Here is a 20,451-nt window from a genome sequence, read left to right on the forward strand (position 1 = left end):
TAACTTTTCCAAAGCATAATAAATGTTCTAGTCATGAGTCTCTTCAAATGACAGCCATCCTTGCAGAAATTTAAACAAAGCCGTACAATAATTGTTAAGTTTCCCAGGATTTTACAACACTGTCTTTTCAGTCTCTTATAGTTTTTCCTTTAGTATTTATTCTAGACCAACTTTCATTCTTTCACAACTCCCATGTAATTTCCTTTCTTGAATTCAAATCTGACCTGAAGTTAATTTCTCTCTCTTCCTAGGAATATGCATTTAGTTTATTCTTTTTTAAATTTTTAATTTGTTGTTTTTAGTGCATTTAGTTTATTCTGAATATAATTTTCCTCCTGTCTTTGTATCTGCTCTTCTATGTGTTCAGTGCCTTCCATGAGAAATAACATACACCTTAAACTATGTGTTGTCAAGATACAGCATGTGGTAGTATTTAAAAATAAGAGAGCCAGGTGCAGTGGCAGATACCTGTAATCCCAGCAGCTCAGGAGGCAGTGAGGCAGGAGGAGTGTGAGTTTGAAGACAGTCTCAGCAACTCAGCAAAGCCCTAAGCAACTCACCAAGACCCTATCTCAAAAATAAAATATAAAAAAGGGCTGGGGATGTAGCTCGTGGTTAAGTGTACCTGGATTCAATCGCTGGTATCAAAATAAATAAATAAATAAAACAATAGCAAAACACTTCATGAACAAACTTCCATGAAACATTAATTATTCACTGTCTTGAAACGCATCCTGGCATCATGATATTATATTCCCAGTGTATTAACAGTGTCCCTGCCCAGCTCATTATGTACATTTCTCTCTTACACAGGTCTCATGGATTCAACTCTTAGTCACTATGATATTTATGTTTTAAGGATTTATTTAAGAATTTTACTTCTTCTAAAGCTAGAGACTAGATCTTATATTATTTCCTATCTTGCAATCTAACTTTTTGGAGATGCTCAATAAATATTTGATTGCTTAGTATATAGGATATAAGCAGAGTGAGATGGTTTGCCTTGAGGTAGTGATAGGGAATTGAAACAAAAGAGACCATGCCTCTGTGCTCATTGGAGAGAGAGAAAATAGGACTTTTAATTTTGATAAATATAGTTGGTTTGTGCCACATGATGTTGAAATTAAGTATAAATGAATATTTAGGGCTGGGGTGGTGGTTCAGTGCTAGAGTGCTTGCCTTGTACATATGAGGCACTGGGTTTGATCCTCAGCACCACATAATAATGTATGAAATATGATATGTCAAGAGCTTTGTAATGTTGTGAACAACCAATTAAAAAAATGAGTAAATAAAATAAAGGTATTGTGTCCATATACAACTAAAAAAAATTAACCATGTCATTTAGGAAATTACCAAGTTTATATGAAAGTCCAGTCATGCCTATAGAAGATATCAGGATGTAGCACTCTTCTCCATTCACTTATTAACAGAATGGTGCAGTAAATCACATCTGTATAATACAGGTTGTCTTACATCTCTAAACAATGTTCTTCATAAGATCTAAGGGTATACAAGTGTGAATAGTACATGATCATTGCACTCTAAACATAACTATAGTAAACCATCCTCCCCTTCTTGAATCATCACCATAACCACAATTATTATTTGTTGAGTTTTTATTATGCTAGGTAGGGTGCTAACATTTTTTTCACATATATTATCTGATTTAATCCTGTAACAACTTTGGTAGATACTTAGGACCCCCACTTTATAGTAAAGAATCTGAGACTCAGGAGCTTAAAAGATCTCTCTTAGTCTAACCAGTAAATGGAAGAACTGGGATTTATACCCTGACTCCATAGTTCCTGTTGTTCAGTCTCAAGTACTCTGAGTGTTTTTACTTAAGTATCTGTATCATTGCCATCTCATGCAAAAAGGCTTTATTGTTTATTTCTAAAACCTTATGACCTTTATAGTCTCTCCTACATGATTTTAACTTATGATCTATGTTGTGTTCAAGTATTTATGGAATTACTGTGATGTTCCATAGACCCCTGATGTTTTTTGTCTTTTATCTGTCAGTCCTCCAATCTAGGATCAATACTATTTAGCATTTTATGGTGTAAGTCATACCATGGTACTTGAATACAGGTTTTTCTCCACTTATGGGTTATATTCAAATAAACCTATTGTAAATTGAAAAATTACATGAAAAAATAGATTTAATACATCTATCTGTCTGGTAGCTGTGGCTCGCTGCTGCTACCCAGAATCATGAGAGAATATTGTGCCACATATCACTAACCTGGGAAAAGATCGCACTTCAGAATTTGAAGTGTGTTCTACTAAATACATATCACTCTCATATCATCATAAAGTAAAAAAGAAAAACCAGTCAGTCAAGCCCATTGTTAAGTCAGGGACTATTTGAGGTTATAAGGTTAAAAACCTAAGAAAAAAGATTTTGCATCTTTGTTTAACATGAGAACAAGAAATTGGGGGATGACTTGACACTGATTCTAAGGTTCTCTTATATGCCCCAAGAGAGATAAGATGCTATGAAAAGTTAAAAGAGAGGTTACAGAACAAGCTTTTTTCTCCCTTGTAATGTTGTTACCACTAGTAAGAAATCAACATTACTTCCTTATAATATTGCTACCACTAGTAAGTGGAGAGTTTCATCATGTTAAACATGTGCACGCGCACGCGCACACACACACACACACCCCTTTTTGTAAAATATCAGTCTTCCTGCTTGTTGCTGGATCAAAAGTATTTATTTTTGTCATTTTTTTCAGTTAGTATTTGTAGTGGAAGTAATACTTTCCTGTGAACTAAGTCTTTGTAATTAGAGGATTGATGCCTGTGTTCCAAGTTCCAGTCTAAAATGTTGTAAATTAGTCAACATCCACTGGGCCCTTGGAGCCATTTAGGAGAACAACTTGACTTTGATTACCATTTCTGCTACTAACTTCTGTGACTATCAGGGGCAAATAAGTTATCCTTGTGTATTCTCACAGAAAGAGATTTAATGTTTACTGAGGGCCCACTTTCTGGCTCTTTGGAATATATTGAAATTGTCAGTAAAGTAGGCAAAGGGGGATGAAGTGAAGGAAATAGGGATGCTATGGAAAAGGAAAGACAGGGAAATGAATCTTACATAACTTTCCTGTGTACGTAAATGTATATCCACAAGAAATTAATTTTTAAAAATAACTGTAGGTAAATGCCAGAAAGATCAATAGAGGGAAGGGAGCAGAGGGTTGAGAAGGGACAGGAAAGGAGAGGTACTGGGGGTTGAATTAGAACAAGATATATTCCATGCTTTTATAATTCTGTCAAAATGAATTCTACTGGCATGTATAACTAAAAAGAACCAATTTTTAAAAAAGAGATAAGTTTAGGACAGGCTATTTGAAATTCAGCAAATTTAAGTAACTTGCCCAAGTCATAGGATCAAGAATCGGACTTTAAAACTAGTGTGAATGACTGCAGAGTTATTAATTGCCTAACCTGCCCTCCATCTCTCTGATCTATAAAACAGGGAGGCTTTCCCCTGCTTTGGCTTCCTCATTGAATTGTGACCATTCTGGGTAAGGAATGTGAAGATGTTTTACAAAGGTTAAAGTGTGAACATTATCACTGTGGCACTTGAAAATTGAGGTCCTCTCTAGGGATTTTGGAGAAAAGTTCCTCTGGAGATTTCTTTTTATGTACCATAAATCTCAGTCCATAGGAGGAAACAACTCCTACCTACACACATCTCTATCTTTCTCTCTACCTACCTTCCCCCCATTATCTTCTGATCCTACATCTGAAAACCACCTGTGCTCCCATAGGATATGTTCACCATGGAAGATGTGCTCCTTTCAACCATGATTGATTCTCCTTTAGTGTTCAGTGGAATGATCCCAAAGCATTTCATCATCCACTGCCTCAGCTGCTTTGTACTCCAATAGCACTGTTTCTTCTCTATTTCCAAGGTTAATCCTGCCAGTGCAATTTCTTCAACTTTATGCTCTCAGGCACTCTTGTGAACAAAATTAACCTGCTCACAGGAATGGTATTCTAGCCTGATAATGATTTGATTTGCTGTCTCATTATTGATTTGTGCACCAGCTTTCATGTTGAAATAGATCAAGTTCCTGACAGGCCCATTACTGTAAAGACCTCCAATCAACTGCTTTCTGCTACAGGTCTGTCAGTCAAGCTGCAGTGGGAGATAACCCCTGAGGATATATTTTATCAGGCCTTTTTCATCTCTACTTTTCGTACTGCCAAGACATTCTGTAAGCAATTATGATCCAGACATATCTTGTCCTCTGATGCCCAAATAGTATCTATGAATCACATATTCCGTGTTTAGAGGCCATTGGTGTCAAAGGTACCAACTCTTAACACTGCTTATACAAATAAAGGAAAAAAGAAGTAGTTCATTACTGTGGTTCTGATACTTAAAGTTTAATACGAGGTAAGGAAATGGGATTGTAAGAGCTCTCCTAATTCTATGCTGTTATGCTTAGATGGAGGGTAGAGTCATTGTTCTCCAGTTTCCAAACTAGAAGCCCAGTTTGCCTCATCTAATTATTATTATTACCCAAATTACTATGAATCAAGCAAAAAAGTCCTTTGTAACTTTTCTGTCTCTTGTTTTATATTAGTTATCTTGGGCTGCTGTAACAAAACATACCATAGATAAAATGGCTTAAACAAAAGAAATTTAGCCAGGCATAGCTGTACATGCCTGTAATCCTGCTACTCAGAAGGCTGAGACAGGAGGATTGCAAGTTCCAGGCCATCCAGGGTAACTTAGTGAGACCCTGTCTCAAATAAAAAATAAAGAGGGTTGGGAATATGGGTCAGTGGTAGGGCACCCCCCCTGGGTTCAACCCCAGTGCTATAAACAACAACAATAGAAAATTCCTTTTTCCACAGTCTGAAGGCTTGGAAGTCCAAGGGTAAGCTACCAAATGATTTGGTTTCTGGTAAGAACTGTATTCCTGACTTGTAGACTTTCTTGCTATTTCCTTCCATGGTAAAGAGAGAAAGAGCTCTGGTTACTGATCCTGTCATAAGGGCCCCACCCTCATGACCTTGTCTCCTGTTGAGGTTCAGATTCAACATAGGAATTGAAGTGCAAGGGGAGCTCAGTTTAGTTCATAATATATGGCTTAATAAAATGTTGGAATGAAGTAAAAATGTTTACTTGTGTAACAGCAAACCATAAATCTTTCCTATTATGGAGATAATATCAGAATGATTGTTAAAGAATTCTTTCTTTTTTAAATATATTGTTTAGTTGTTAATAGACCTTTATTTAATTTATTTATTTATATGAGGTGCTGAGAATTGAACCCAGTGCCTCACATATGCTAGGCAGGCACTCTACTCTGAGCTACAACTCCAGCCCCAGAATTGTTTCTTACCAAGGAGAATGCTATTCTTTTTTTTTTTTTAATATTTAATTTTTAGTTGTAGATGGACACAATACCGTTTATTTTATTTATTTATTTTTATGTGGTGCTGAGGATAGAGCCCAGGGCCAGGCACATGCTAGGCAAGCACTCTACTGCTGGGCCACAACCAGACCCTCAATGCTATTCTTTATGCCATTTTTTTCAGAAAATACAGCTGTCTGGTTTACCAGTAGTCAAATTTCCATGTACTTTATTTTATATTTCACTCCTTGATTTAGGCATGTCAGAAAGACAAATTCCAATACATAAAACAGTATCCTTACTAACCTCACAAGAGTTTTTAGAAGGGCAAGTTTATTCCTGGGACTAGTCCACTTTTTTACACCTTGCTAGCAGTCCTAAGGAATTCATTGTCCTCGAGTCAAACCTTGATATGTATGAAGGTTGAATTGGTCAGTAAGGTGTATCTGCCACTTTCTCATTTGCTTATTGGCAAGTACAGCCTATCTCTGATTCTTTAGACAGACTGATTTATAGGACTTTGGTCAAAGAATAACCTTCATTCTTTTGACTTTTCTCCTTCCTATCCACCTCCCCTTCCCTTCACATCTTTTCTCTTCCCTTTTCTCTTTCCTTCCCTTCCCCATATTTGCATTTAAGTACTTTTATGCTAGAATTGTCAAATCTTGTTCATGGAAATGAGGGTAAGAAGTTGGATTTTTTTTTTCATGCCTTTTTTTATTAGTAGCCCTAAAAATGGATAAAATGCCTTTGATTTTCTTAACCGTGTTGCTCACTTGATTATTTACTTCCTCTGAGTGTCTGATAACTATTCTAGTAGTTCAAGTCTAATGCTGTTTTACAACAAAGAATAGGGAAGAAAATAGGAAGAATAGAGGGTTGTCTTCACCTATGGCAGTGGAGATTGAAACAGTCACAGAACTGAAACACTGTGAACTGGTCTAGCAGGCAGGGCAATATGTCTAGTTGAGGTCCTCTCTGGCTCACCTGGGAACATTTTAACATTTTTTTCTTCCATCTGCTGCACCCAGGCATTAAAGTTATCTCATAAGTATGCATCACCATTATTTTTCAAACCAGCCTTAGCAGAAAGAAGGACCTAACTTTTTCATTACTATACCTGTCTTATGGGCTTATCTTTCAAGGAATATGTCAAGAGAAAGATAATGCTACATCTGTGTGCAGTAATTTGACCCCTCTAAATCTTCATGCTATACATAATCATTTACCCTGGTGGGCTGGCTTGTGGCCCCACCTTTGTGAGACAAGCAAAATAGGAGAAGGAAAGCAGAGTAATTCCCTGTTATTCATTGTTCACCAAAGGATTTAAGGGTAAAGCATAGGAATCTGCTGTGTAAAAGTAATTCCCCGGCTTTTCCTAATAGTATATAGAATTCTGGTTCCCTAAGGCACAGTATTATTTCTAGAGTTTCTTTGGTTTTCATAACTAGTTTATTTGAGTTCTCTTTCATAAGAATACAGTACATAAAAGAAATGAAATGAAACTGCAGAAATGTTTTTTTAAAAAATTCCAAATTAAAAAATAAAATTACACATAAAATAATTAAATATTTTAGCTTTTCTGAAATCTATTGGTAAAAGTACATTCCCAAATATGGTAGTATAAGTTATAACTGATTGCATCCTTTTATTTCAAAGACAGGTATTTCTCCTCTGTCCCTTTCTATCCCAAAAGAATAACTGCAAAGTAAAAGAAATTATATTTTTAAAATTCCTCGGGAAAGAATATTTATATAATAGCATATCTCAGCCTGTTTCTTAAAATGCATTATTTATGTCCCATTTATGTTTTGCATATATCTAGTGTTAAGAAAACAATGTGGTAGCTATTTGTGTATAGTATACTATCATATTACACTGATAAAAATCTTACTTTGTAAGAACCTAGGTACTTTAAACCCATTTTTATGCTTTATAATGTAACTACATGTGTAAGAGCAGGCCTCATTTTTAACAGTCTGATCATGTCACACAATCTTGATGGAAGTAATTATATCAACGGTTCAGGAAATTCAAATAGCTTTTCTTCATTCACCTTTGAATGGGTCATTGCTATTAAGGGCATTACTAAGAGGAGCACAAGGTGATTTTATTTCAAGAGTTATTGATTCCTGCTTCCCCTGCTTTGTTTTAGGTGGATCATCCATGCTATGGAGTATGAACTTCAGATCCGAAGTGGGAACAAGCCAGCCATGGACTTATATCAGCTGTCACCTAGTGAAGTTAAACAACTTCTGTTAGATATTCTCCAGCCTCAACAGAATGAAAGGTAACAAGGGCCCTTTATTACATACAGAACACTCTGGATTTACAGCAATAGTCTAGTTTTTAATTTGATAGATATATGTGAAAATAATGAAAGCTGGATGTGGCTCAAGCAGTAACGAGCTTGCCTGGCATGCACGGGGCGCTGGGTTCGATCCTCAGCACCACATAAAAATAAAATAAAGATGTTGTGTCAACCGAAAAATAAAAAACTGTTTAAAAAAAAAAAAAAAAGAAAGTGCAGCGGAGTATCAGAGGCCACCTTACTAGATGGATTAGATAAACAGACTAATGTCAGTCAGTGATTTGTGTTGATTTGAACTTTATACTTCTTTTGGATATAGTGTATAAGTATTTCCTCATTTTTTTTTTTATTCTGTGCAAAATGTAGCACTTCACACCACCTTAGTCAATTCCCTTTCTGAACCTTTATAGCACTCAGTGTCTCTTCCCAACAGTTTGGCAGAAGGGATTGGGTTTGGTAACATTACTTAAAAATGTTGCCTGTAACTCTGTCTTCCTAAAAAGACTGTAAGTTTCAGGGCTAAATCCTTTCATGTTCTTAACTTGTACTAGCCTTTGAATAAGAACAAAACAAATATTTGTGGATTGCATTGGACTTAAGACATTTTTTTATTCCAGAAAGAACTTTAGTGATTATTTAAGCAAGTATTTATTGAGCATATCAATGCCTAGCATTTTCCAAGGTTATATTGTTAAATGCTTAGAAATATAAGCATATATTTATATTTGCTTATAAACAAATATATATTTATGCACAAATAGATCGGTTGAAGAGAGGGCTGGTGTTGTGGCTCTGTGGTAAAGCGCTCACAAGCATGGGGCACTGAGTTCGATCCTCAGCACCACGTAAATAAATAAAGATCTGTTGAAGAGAATAGAAAGTCCACAAATAGACCCCCCAAGTACAGTTTAGACTTTTAATTCATGATAAATGTGACATCTCAAATCACTGGATCAAGGATGGACTTTTTAAATAAATAACATTAAGACAACTAGATAGTCATTTGCAAAAAGTAAAATCAAGTACTTTATACCATATACAGTAATCAACTCCAAACATATTAGAGATCTAAATGTAAAAATGGAAATTATATAAATATTAAAGGAGTACCTCAGTAAATTTCTTTTTAACTTTGGTGTGGAAAAGACTTTCTAACTATGACTCAACCCAAGGGCATCAAAAAGAAAATTGTAAAACTATATAAACATTAAGAACATTTTCCATGGCAAGAAATAATGTCAAAAGACTGCTGAAAAATGGAAAAATATATATGCTATAAAAAATGAATAGTCATGAATCCTTAAAAATTGAGAGATAACCAAAACTCCAAGGAGAAAAATGGGGGAATGAAAAGACTTATCAATTCATTTAAAACATGAAAAATGGCCTTTATGTATTTGGGAATATATTAAAACTAACTTATAATTACATCAATTTAAATTAAAACATTGAACCATTTTTCATCTTTCACACTGGCAGAAGTTAAAAACTGTAATAAATATTTGGTGAGGCTGTGGGAAACAGGCACTCTTATATGTAACTGATGGGTACAGCCCTTATGGGTGAGAATTTAACAACATCTAAAAAAAAATCTATATTTGCACTTGTCCTTTGACACAGCAAACATTTTAGGAATCTCTCTGAAACCATGAAACCATGCCTCAAACAATATGAAAAAATGTGCATAAGATTATTCATTAACCCCTTATGTCCATCCTATGTACAGGACACTTAAAAAGAACTTAAATTGAGCAACAAATATGACACTTATGGTCAATTTGAAATAAATAGTATGATTTTAGAGTTCTGTTCTTTTGAGAAAATATTTGAATAATTAGACTATTTGCACATATATATGTAGAGAGAAAGAGCAATAAAAATATATCTAAGGGATATATAAACTCCAGATTGTGATTTCGAACCTATCTTAATGTACCTCTGTCAATTTTGTTAAAATATTTGCAGAATTGGAAACTTAGGAAGTAATGGGTTAATCCAGTATTGTTTATAATTGAAAATTTTAGAATTCCAATAATATAACTGCCCACCCACATAGGAAATTATTTGAATAAACTATGGCGTGTCCATTTAAGAGTACTCCATACCTATGAAAAAAAAATGAATATGGTTTCTGTGAACTTGATGGAGTGATTTCTAGAATTTATTGTTGAATAGGAATAGTAAAGTACAAAAGAATATTTATAGTCTACTCTTCATGTAAGAAAGAAGGGAATATAAAAATAAATGTGTATCTGCTCATTGTACAGAAGAAAGGTAGAGAAGATAAATCAGAAACTAATGTGATTGGTTACCTTTAGGGAATGGGTAGGAGCAGGATAAAAATGGAAAAGTAGGTAGAGGATGAGAGAAAGAGTAGTTCTTCCCTTAGTGTACCTTGTGTTTAGCTCTGACTTAAACAATGGTAATATTTCACATACCCAAAGCACAAATAATTAAAATTAGTCCAGATGTGAAATGAATCCCAAAATATAATACAGACAATAACAAATGTACCTAACTATATTACAAATGATTATTATTACTATACTGAGATAATGAGGAAGAAAATAATTAAGTACTTTTGGAAAATATTGCTTTGATACTATAAGGCTAAAGAAAAAAAAAACCTGCACCCAAATATTGTAATATAGTTAATAATTTTTTCTCACATATGTGTGAATTGGCAATTCTGAAATTACTTTATGTATATATTAGGATTGAATAAATAAGTAAATGCATTATGAATAATAAGAACCAGATTTCTTAGTTAGAAACAATAGTTACAAATAGAGAAAACAAGGAAGGGTAGGTGTTGAATGGGAATTAATAGTGTCAGAAGTGTAAGAAAGAAGGTAATATAAAAATATATGTGTATCTGTGACAAAGTCATCATGGTTTTTACACAGACTGATAAAGAAATGTGGATATGTATATGTATATGTACATGCATATGTGTATCTATATACTTCCTAGATCTGTCTATTGAGGTAACCTAGAAAAAATAAAACCCTAACAGTAGTGAGCAAAACCAGATCCCAGATATTGCTTTCTAAGTACCATTCTTTAATAAAAAGAAACAGCATTCCTTGGAGAAATGGTTGAATCCGGGGCAGGAAGGAAAAATACAAGATTAGCCTAGAGTATCCTGTGCCAGAAAGTAAGGAAATCTCAAAATACAAGAGAAATACGTCAGGTGGACACTGGAAGCAACAAAAGGAGCCCCCATCACCACAGCTAGGACAGTTGGAGCAAGATAATAAATAATGATAGTGTTGGACTTAACCCATAGAATAGATAACCATTAGTTCATGATGATAAATAAATGGGAAAGAAGGGACTCCTCCTTCTAGCAGAATTCTAATTACAATGATGGAAACAAAGTCATCATTAGGCAAAAACCATCATTGAATAGAAGCAGTATGGGAATAGCAAATTTACATATTTAATTAAAAGGAAAATGAAACAGTGGCTTTACAGTAGAGAAACCCAGTGGACTCCACCCAAATGATTAATGTATCACCAGTAATAGACACACCAATATCACATACCTCCTGCTGTGATATATTGAAAAGGACAGAACATCACTTCTGAATATTCCTGCCAAAATTGAGTAATGTCAGTCTGTTCATAAGAAAACATCAGAAAAACCCAAATTGAGGTATATCCTCTTAAGTCATTAAAGATACAGGTAGGCTGGGATATGGCCACAAATTAGAAGTACCTGAGGAACATGGAAACTAAATGCCATGTAGAGGTCCCAGATCGGATCCTGGACCAAAGCAAGAACATTCATGATAAAAATTTGAGTAAGTACCATAGATTAGTTAATATTGTGTTGCTGTTCATTTTCTGGTTTCAATAATTGTACTGTAGTTATATAAGGTAATTAGAGCAGGGTAAGCTAAGTGAAGAGTATAGAGGAACTTTATGAAATATTTTATGACTTCTGTTAAGTCAAAAATTTTTCCAAAATAAAAATACAGCAGAAGTCTTCTAAAATAATTCTCCACCTCCATTGTATTTTCATTTTTCTTTTTATATTCTAGCAAACTCTCCTTTTTAAAATATTCATCATGACTTCATAGAACTCTGAAAATGTCTTTTTGTTGTTGTTGTTAACAGAAGAAATAAGGGGGGAAATGCAGTGTAGGGTGGTTATTTGAAGTAAAACATCACCAAGAGACTCCTAAGACCTTTGGGCTTCTTCACTTTAGCAAAACACTGAAAACCTAGCAATACAAGAAGTCTGGTCTAATAAAAGAAACTTCATACATTCAAACAAACTCCAGTGCCTCTCTTACTTATGTAGTTATCAAATTTTACTGGACCTCTTTTTCAAGAGCCACTTCTATTTACTATATCCTGCATTACTACTTTTATTCCTAGAAATAATGTCAATCACACCTTCCATGTAATTGATGACACATTTTACTCTGATGACTTTTAAATACCAAATGTAAAAACATATATATATATGTGTATGTGTAATATATATATGTACACATACACACACACACACACACACGCCAGTTTCTGCCTTCAGCTTTTGAAAGAATATACACTACTTCTTTAGAAATTATACAAATTCTACATCTAGCAGCTTATGAATTCTGTATCTTTAAGACTTGAGACTTATCCATGAAAATAAAAGATCTAGAGTTTTAGCTTATCACTGAATTCTGATTATTATGACACGTAGATTTTATATCTGGTTTTTCAGCACTGAAATATTTAAATAACAAACCTTCATAAGATTTTAAATTATGCATATTAATTATGCATATAATACTATTTTTGATCCTTTATTCATTTGCTTATCAAGTGTTTATTAAGCACAGTTCTGCGAGAGATGTGTAGGAATGATCAAGTTATATGTTTCCCAGCCTTCATGGAGTTTACATTTTGCATTATGTGAGAATCATATAAAGTTACTGTGAAAGTGCTTGCTCCTGTGTTTGTTACTATTTTGTTTTGCTTTGCTTTGCTGTGTTTTTAAATGGAACTGCTTTATGTATTAGAAAATCATTTGATAATATAGTGAGCATCTCATAGCTTACTAGAGAATATCATTTTGCCTATTAAATTTTTTAAAATCTTGGAGATTTCCTCCTCTCCTGCAAGCTCTGTTATCACTATGAAATATTTACTAACCTCTGTAACACATGGCAAATATGCATCATTGATGGGTTTTGGCTTTTATTGCTCACCCTATTGAAGCAGTTAATCCATATGGAAAGCTCTGCTTTCTACCACAACAAGCTTGTTTTTCAACTTTGAAGCAATTTCCTTTGGTCTACAGGTGCTGGCTGAACAGACGTCAGATTGATGGGTCTTTGAATAGAACTCCCCCCGGGTTCTATGATAGAGTGTGGCAGATCTTGGAGCGCACACCCAATGGCATCATTGTAGCTGGGAAGCATTTGCCACAGGTAAAGCCCCACTGTGTTGTCAGGAAAAAGGATATATAAAGAAATAAGGATTCTTTCCCTTTCTGCATGGCAAATAACTTCTACTTTTCTGTGTTCTAGTATTCAAAGAAGGAATGTCCAGATAACTGGAGGGATGAAAATTAGAAAATAAGAAGTCTAATCAGCTAGAATGGAAATATTTTCCCCAGTCTGATTTACTTTTGTTTTTCAATTTTAGTATTCCTCTAATCATAAAAAAGTTTTCTTTACCGAATAGATATATTGCTGAGAAGTTGTATTTAATTAAGATTTTTTTGTATTGTCATATTTCCTGTTTCAAAGAGGCTGACTTTAGAGATAGCACATTACCAAACCTATTGCTGAGCAAGCTGTCCTTCCTTTAATTACTTATAATGAACTTAGCATTTCTTGAATTGACTTTATTTTATGTAGGAGTATCCCATTACCACCAGCTGGTGGTTGGCCTGTGCTGGGAACCTCATAAACATTAAAGCATACATTGAAAAGGCTGAAAGAGAACAGGCCTAAGAAGGAAACACTACTTAGGCATTACATGGAATGTGAAAAATGCAGTAACTTTTTAGGTCATTGAACAGATAACCACTTATTTTACTTGAGTTGTAACTTACCTATGGTCCAGATGAATGCATGTCCTCTCCTGAATATGGTTTCCCAAGTTAATATTACTGGTCTGCTTCTTTGATATGATTATTTTATTTACTTTATCCTATCACGTAAATCATTTTTCTTACACAGAGAAGCAGAAATATTGTATTTATTTTTACTGTTGAAATTTTAATTGAATTAGTTATAATGTAGTTCTTTAAAAAAAAAAAAAGTCTTCTCAAATATACACCCACACTCATTTTAGGGTATCTCTGGAAAGACAAGAAATTGGTAGCATTCTTTTCTTTGGGAAGTAGAACTGTGTGTTTAGGGAGATACTTTGCACTGAAACCCTTTTATTTTTATTTTTTTCTTTTTATATTTATTTTTTAGTTCTTGGCGGACACAACATCTTTGTTTGTATGTGGTGCTCAGGATCGAACCGGGGCCGCACGCATGCCAGGCGAGCGTGCTACCGCTTGAGCCACATCCCCAGCCCCTGAAACCCTTTTAATCTTTCAAAATTTTAACTATATGAACACACATTTCTTATTCCAAAAAATGAGTAAAAGCTTTTTTAAAAAATATTGTTATGCTATTTTAGGACTGTGAGTTGTTTATTTGATTGCCAATATAAGGGTCTCAGCCCTTCCTGAGGTGCCCTGTGATTGCTGCTCTGGGCAGCACTGTTTCCTGGGAGCAGAGACAAAGTCTTTGTTATTGGCATCCTGCTGCTTCTGCTAAGCCTCCTCTCTACACACCTGGGCAGTACACTATGGCAACCTGTTGTCAGCAACCTGTCTCAATCCCTACTAGACTACTTTAACAAATTTCATGGTAGCCTGGATCATTTGTGTTTAGTATATCCTTTGTTTGCTAACAATAATAACAATAAGTGCAAGTTAAATATTTTATGTTGCAGACACTTTGCAAATGCTCATTTATCCTGACAATTTTGTGAGAAATGTATTATATTATTCCAGTTTGACAGATGAGGAAACTGAAGCACAGCTAAATGATTTTCCCAAGGTCACACATCTCTAGTAAGTAGCTGACTTGAGGTGTGACCACTGGCAGGCAGACTTCTGAGCCTTTCTGTTAACTCCTCTGCTACCTGACTTTCCCTGAGTCCTTTCAGTAGAGTAGAAAATAAGAAAACCTCCATTATCTCTTTTCTATGCTTCATTGTAGTTGCATAGTAGCCAAGTTGGCTTTTAAATGAGATACATTAAGGGGAAATTAATGTGAAACCATGAAAAGATCTTCCTTTCCTTCTGTACTCGTATTAATCCCATTGTTAGACCTCTAAACAATTATAATACCTATATTTGGTAATCAGGCTTCATTTTTCCAATATTGAATACTACTTGTAAATATTAACAATATGTTGGATTATTTTGACTCTAGAGTATAATGAATGTATTGAATATACAGCTAAATCATTTTGCTGTCACTTGATTGCAAGAGAAGAATCAGGGTCCCTCAGCCCCATGTTAAATATCAAGTAGAAACACATAGTTCTGAAGCTATGTTTAAGTTGATTATAAATCATTATTAAGGTAAAAGTGAATAGGTATGTCTCATCTTCTCTGCATCTCTGGTAATAATTCTAGTGACTCCATCTGTTTTGTACCACACATAGCTAACATTTAGATCCTTCCATCCCATCCTTTGAAGTTTACCCACCATGCCCAGATTTGGATTTGGATTTGAGTTTATTTTCATTTTCTGCTTTCATTTGTTTTGTGAAACATGAATAGAATATTGTATGGGATTCTTATTTTAAATAAAAGATAAAGGTTAGTGTAGAGAAAATTATTTAGTTTTGCTTTATTTCTATTTCCTTGCCATTTCTGAACATCATATTGTTTTTGCTTATTTATATGCATTTTTATGCCACCACCTCAGAAAGGACCTGCAAAGAAATGATGTAAATTCAATAGCAAGTGACTTACATGCTGAAGTCTGACAGCAAACATAACTTCTTGTGTTAATTCTGAAAGCAATATGTACTCTATTTGTTGCCTCATTTTTGGCTGTTCCCTCTGTATATTCAAGTAGCTTTCTAATATAGTCCTTTCCCCCTGAAAACATTAACATAGTGAAGACAGCTACTAAAAATGGAAGGCTTAATTTATCACAATAGTCAGCTGGTTGGCTTCAGTAGTCTGACATATATAAAATTCAGTCATAGAGCTGAAAATGCTCTCTAAGGTTGTATAGAAAACTGAAAAAGATTATTGATTAGAAAATGAAATTATTTTATTAAATGAGAACCAGAGTATAACATTCAGCATATTAATGTGGAGTCGTTTTTTTCAGCAACCAACCTTGTCAGATATGACCATGTATGAGATGAATTTTTCTCTCCTTGTTGAAGACATGTTGGGAAATATTGACCAGCCAAAGTACAGACAGATCATCGTGGAGGTTTGTATTTAAAAATGTAGGTTGCTGAAAATGTGCTTTCTTCTACTGCCTTAAAACCAGTGTAGGAAAACTGCCCAAAGACCAAGGATTTCATTCCTCACCTAACTCCACACTTCTCCATGGAGTCAAGAAGATGGTCATCCTTGATTCAAGCTGAGGCACACAAAACACCTCTGGCTCTTTCAGGGTGGAAAGACTGGTAGCCCAGCCTTTCAACTGCACCTCCCCGCCAACAGCAAGCATATCAGCAATGTCATAAAAGAAGTAGAGGAAGTCATCTTTTCCTATACATTTTGTTTTCAGTTTTTTTCTATTTACGAAAATAATACATTACTATGATAGAAGATTTCAATAGTTCAGAAAATTATAGAAAAGAAAACAAAAACATCCCCCCATGCCCGTGAGCAAGAGATTGATGCTGTTAATCTTTTGAAGAACAACTTCCCACACGTCTCTGTGAAATGAAGATATGTAACTGTATGCAGTAGCATCATTGTTTCATATAAAGTAAAATGCTAAAATACATAGGCATGTGCACACATGTGCATACATGTGCTCTTTTGTCATCTTAAAATATTATATCAAATACATAGTGAATCTCCCAAGTGATGGATTTAATATGTAGTTCATCCTCATTTTGTCTCTTTTTCTGGGACTTATGTTTCTTGAAGGTAGGTAATATGTCTTACTGATAATAGTGTTAAATGCATGGGATGTGAAATCTCCTACAATACAGCATTTCTGGAGCTAGTCAAAGCTAAATGAGATTTGGCTTCTTCTCCAATGTCCTAGAATATGGAGCAGTATTAGCAATCAGTTCCATATCATGCAAGAATGAGGTAGAGACTAGGGTCAGGAAAAGATGGAGTATTAGAAGGATGAATGCCTCCCCTGTGCTGTGACTTTAACCTTCCATGTATAATACCAGCATCTGGGACACACAGTGGACAAAGAGGTCCTTCTTATTGATCAAAGTCACATCATTCCCTTTGCAGAAGAAATTTTCCTTTAGAACTGTAGCAAAACTTTATATTCTTCTGGCTGAAGCCCTGCCTCATTAGTCTTCTACATGTGACCCTGGATTTTAACTGAAAGTGTTTCCTTTGGTCCTTTCAGGTTCTGCTTAGGAAATATTTAGATAAAATACACTCGGTAATCCCAAGTTGAGAATTAAGGGGTCTGTTTCCTGTTCATTGTACCAAGTATGTACTATAAAAGCCATCAGGAAGTCTTTAACAGTCACCGCATACTGATTTTTGCATTAAAATTTTGCAAATTTTAAGAGTTTGACATTTAAAATGAACATAACTTCTTGAGATAAATTTCTGGGATGACCAAACAATAGGGTGATGCATTAAACTGAGATACAGAAATTATGTCATAAAAAAATCAGTTAGGTGAATTTTTTAAAAATATTGTATTTCAAACATACATATGGCCATCCCCTGAAAAACTTCCCTAGCATCCCAGACTTAATCTCATTTTCAGGTAGGGGGTTCTAAGTCATCTGATCCCAAACCTAGTTCCAGAGTCTTCATTGAACCCATCTGCCTTCTCTGGCTTTGTTCCCTGCCACCTCTTCCCTGGTAGCCCTGCTCCATTGGACATTGTTTTGATGTCTTGCCAACAAGGATTTATGCCCAAAGGCCCAAAAGAGTTCAGAGACTTTTGGTAAATAGAGCCCCTCATATTATGTACTAGGTTAGGAACATCATTTTTTTTAGAAGTTATTAGATTTATTTAAGTGTCTATACATATATATCTACAACGATACATATGATGAAAAAAATGTCCAGTTTCCAAATAGAACTACACTAATTTTCAAAATTAAGAAGATTCTCTCTATAGGTGATCTTTATGCCTCTGATTTATCATCCAGAATACACTATGGAATACTAGAATCATCCAACAGTCTGATTAAAGAGTGAAAACATGTCCAGACTTGGTCATTATTATAGTTCATGTAATTGGCTTTCAATGTCTGCCTCTTCTAGTTACTAATGGTTGTATCCATTGTACTGGAAAGAAACCCTGAGCTGGAATTTCAAGACAAAGTAGATCTAGACAGACTGGTGAAAGAAGCATTTCATGAATTTCAAAAAGATGAGAGTCGGCTAAAAGAAATTGAAAAACAAGTAAGTAAAGAAAAAGTAGCTTTTTGAAGACTATTTTAATTGTCTCAATTCTTTAAAATATCCCTAATCTTTTATCATTTAATTTACAAAACAGATTCACAGAATGTAAATATTTGAGAGGCAATCTGACTTATTTGAGGAATTAGTGTTACTTTTTAACTATTAGTCAATTCAGCTATGAAGTTTTGACAAAAAATAAATCTAAGGTGAGATAAATTTTCTTTATATAGTTGACAATTAAATGTGTTTTACCAGGGAGGAGCCATTGATTCCAGAAGACTATAAAATGAAATTTCTGAAGAAGATGGGAATGCAGAACAGGGTACATTGGTGCCTAATTTAGTCCCTTCTAGGTTCTCTGTTTACTATTTTATGCTCATCTGTGAAACAGTTCCCTAAGTAAATAAAAATTGTCAGCAAAGTAGAGAATACTAAAAATATCTATTTTATATGCTGAGAAGATGCCTCAGGAAAATGAAAGAAAAGCTTGGGAAACTCATATTTTCCATGAGGATGAGGAAATCTTTCAGTGAATTTATTTTTCCCTGTAGGCTGATACTGATTTTACCTGTCAACTCTTTACACATAAAAAAAAAAAAAATCAAACAACTTGCTTACTGTTTTCCTTTGTAGGATGACATGACTTCCTTTTACAACACTGCCCCCCTGGGAAAAAGAGGAACATGCAGCTATTTGACAAAGGTTGTAATGAATTTGCTGCTGGAAGGAGAAGTCAAGCCAAGCAATGACGACTCGTGTTTAGTTAGCTAGTGAGGAAAGTGTAAAAGGCTCTACTGAGAAAACTTTTTGGAAGTGTGTTAAGCTTTGTGTTGCAGCTCAATAAAGGTAGTGATTAATGTCTGACCTGATGGTGCTGGTGAGGTGATTGCCATACCCTTGACCTTTGCATGTCATTGCCAATCTAATGATATGAAATGATTTTAATCAAGTGAAAGAAAAGTTTTCATAATTATGCCAACTATAATGATATCTTCACTCGACGATAGATATAGTTATGAATTGTAACACTGCACGTTTTATAATCAAATAGGTCATCAAAATGAAAATTTGCTCTTTCAACTGAATTCTCACCTTCCTGCCATTAAAATGAATCTGCCAACTAGTATTGCTTACTGGGAATCAAAATGTACTGGAAGAATGGTGAACATTTCCTATGTGGCCTTGTCATGTTAGAAAAAGATGTTAATACACATCAATAAAGCAAAAATATCCAGCTGATACATGATTTTCAGCAACTGCATATTAATATTTCAGTATACAGAGCTATTGTACAATTTTTACTCTGTAAACATGACTAGTTTTATATTTGTGCTGAAACACAAATATATTTGAACTAAAACATTATGTAATAAATCTGTACTTTATCAAACATTTCTATGAGCTTCTGTTAAAAATAGAACATGTGTAGGATTGTTCAAAGGTGTGTTAAATTTAAAATTATCAGCCTTGTAAAAGTCATTAAATTTTATTTCTGAATTAATGAGTGTACCTGGGCACATTTTTTGTTCAGGTTCACAATATTGAATTTAATACTTCTGAATATCTTCATTTAAACACTTTCAATAAGGAATGAAAAAGGATCTTTGGTACCTATTACATATGTTTTGCTACCAAATTTACTTAATCAAACATTAATAAAAAAAGAAGTGTTGAAATTTTATGAATTTATTTCCTTCCATAATGTTACACAGCAGCCAATTTGAACTCTGGTCCCAAAGAGATTTTTCTGATCAGTCTTAGATGTTTTCTCCTGAGAAATCATATTTGTCACATCAAAAATGCAACCCATTTGTAGAATATTGAAAAGATTAAGAAAAGACAGGTAGTTTTTGTAACAAGTCAGTAGATATCAAATAAGCGGGTATGTGAGCACATGGGAAAATCTGAAGAGTTGGTTACATTTCTCATAACTTTGAGGTACAATACCTAAGGCAGTGCCTAGGTCTGCCATAAGAAATTGCATGTACATTAGTTGGCAAAATGGAAAAGAATGATATAAAATCTGACCTGTAGAACATCTTAAGGGGATGACATCTTTGTCATCTTTGCCAAAGAGAATTAAATTATTGACCAATATGTTAAGAGAATTTTTGAAAAGATGGTCCTGGATTATGAAGCTAGTTTACAAAACTTAAGCA

At 34.4% G+C, this 20,451-nt stretch overlaps 1 protein-coding gene across 3 annotated transcripts in view; it reads left to right on the forward strand.

Annotated features, from left to right (window-relative positions):
* The window catches only part of Phkb (phosphorylase kinase regulatory subunit beta), a 220,070-nt gene extending 200,277 nt beyond the window's left edge, over window positions 1–19,793 (forward strand). For all 3 annotated transcript variants that reach the window (XM_026406881.2, XM_026406882.2, XM_026406883.2), the window contains exons 27-31: window positions 7,537–7,671; window positions 12,992–13,121; window positions 16,050–16,157; window positions 18,152–18,292; window positions 18,926–19,793. In XM_026406881.2, coding sequence (XP_026262666.2) covers window positions 7,537–7,671; window positions 12,992–13,121; window positions 16,050–16,157; window positions 18,152–18,292; window positions 18,926–19,063 — 652 coding nt within the window. In that variant the 3' untranslated portion in view covers window positions 19,064–19,793. The remainder of the gene's footprint in view (window positions 1–7,536; window positions 7,672–12,991; window positions 13,122–16,049; window positions 16,158–18,151; window positions 18,293–18,925) is intronic.
* The last annotated feature ends 658 nt before the right edge of the window (window positions 19,794–20,451 follow it).

This window comes from Urocitellus parryii, chromosome 15 (genome assembly GCF_045843805.1).
Source record: "Urocitellus parryii isolate mUroPar1 chromosome 15, mUroPar1.hap1, whole genome shotgun sequence".
In the NCBI taxonomy this organism is placed as follows: Eukaryota; Metazoa; Chordata; class Mammalia; order Rodentia; family Sciuridae; genus Urocitellus; species Urocitellus parryii.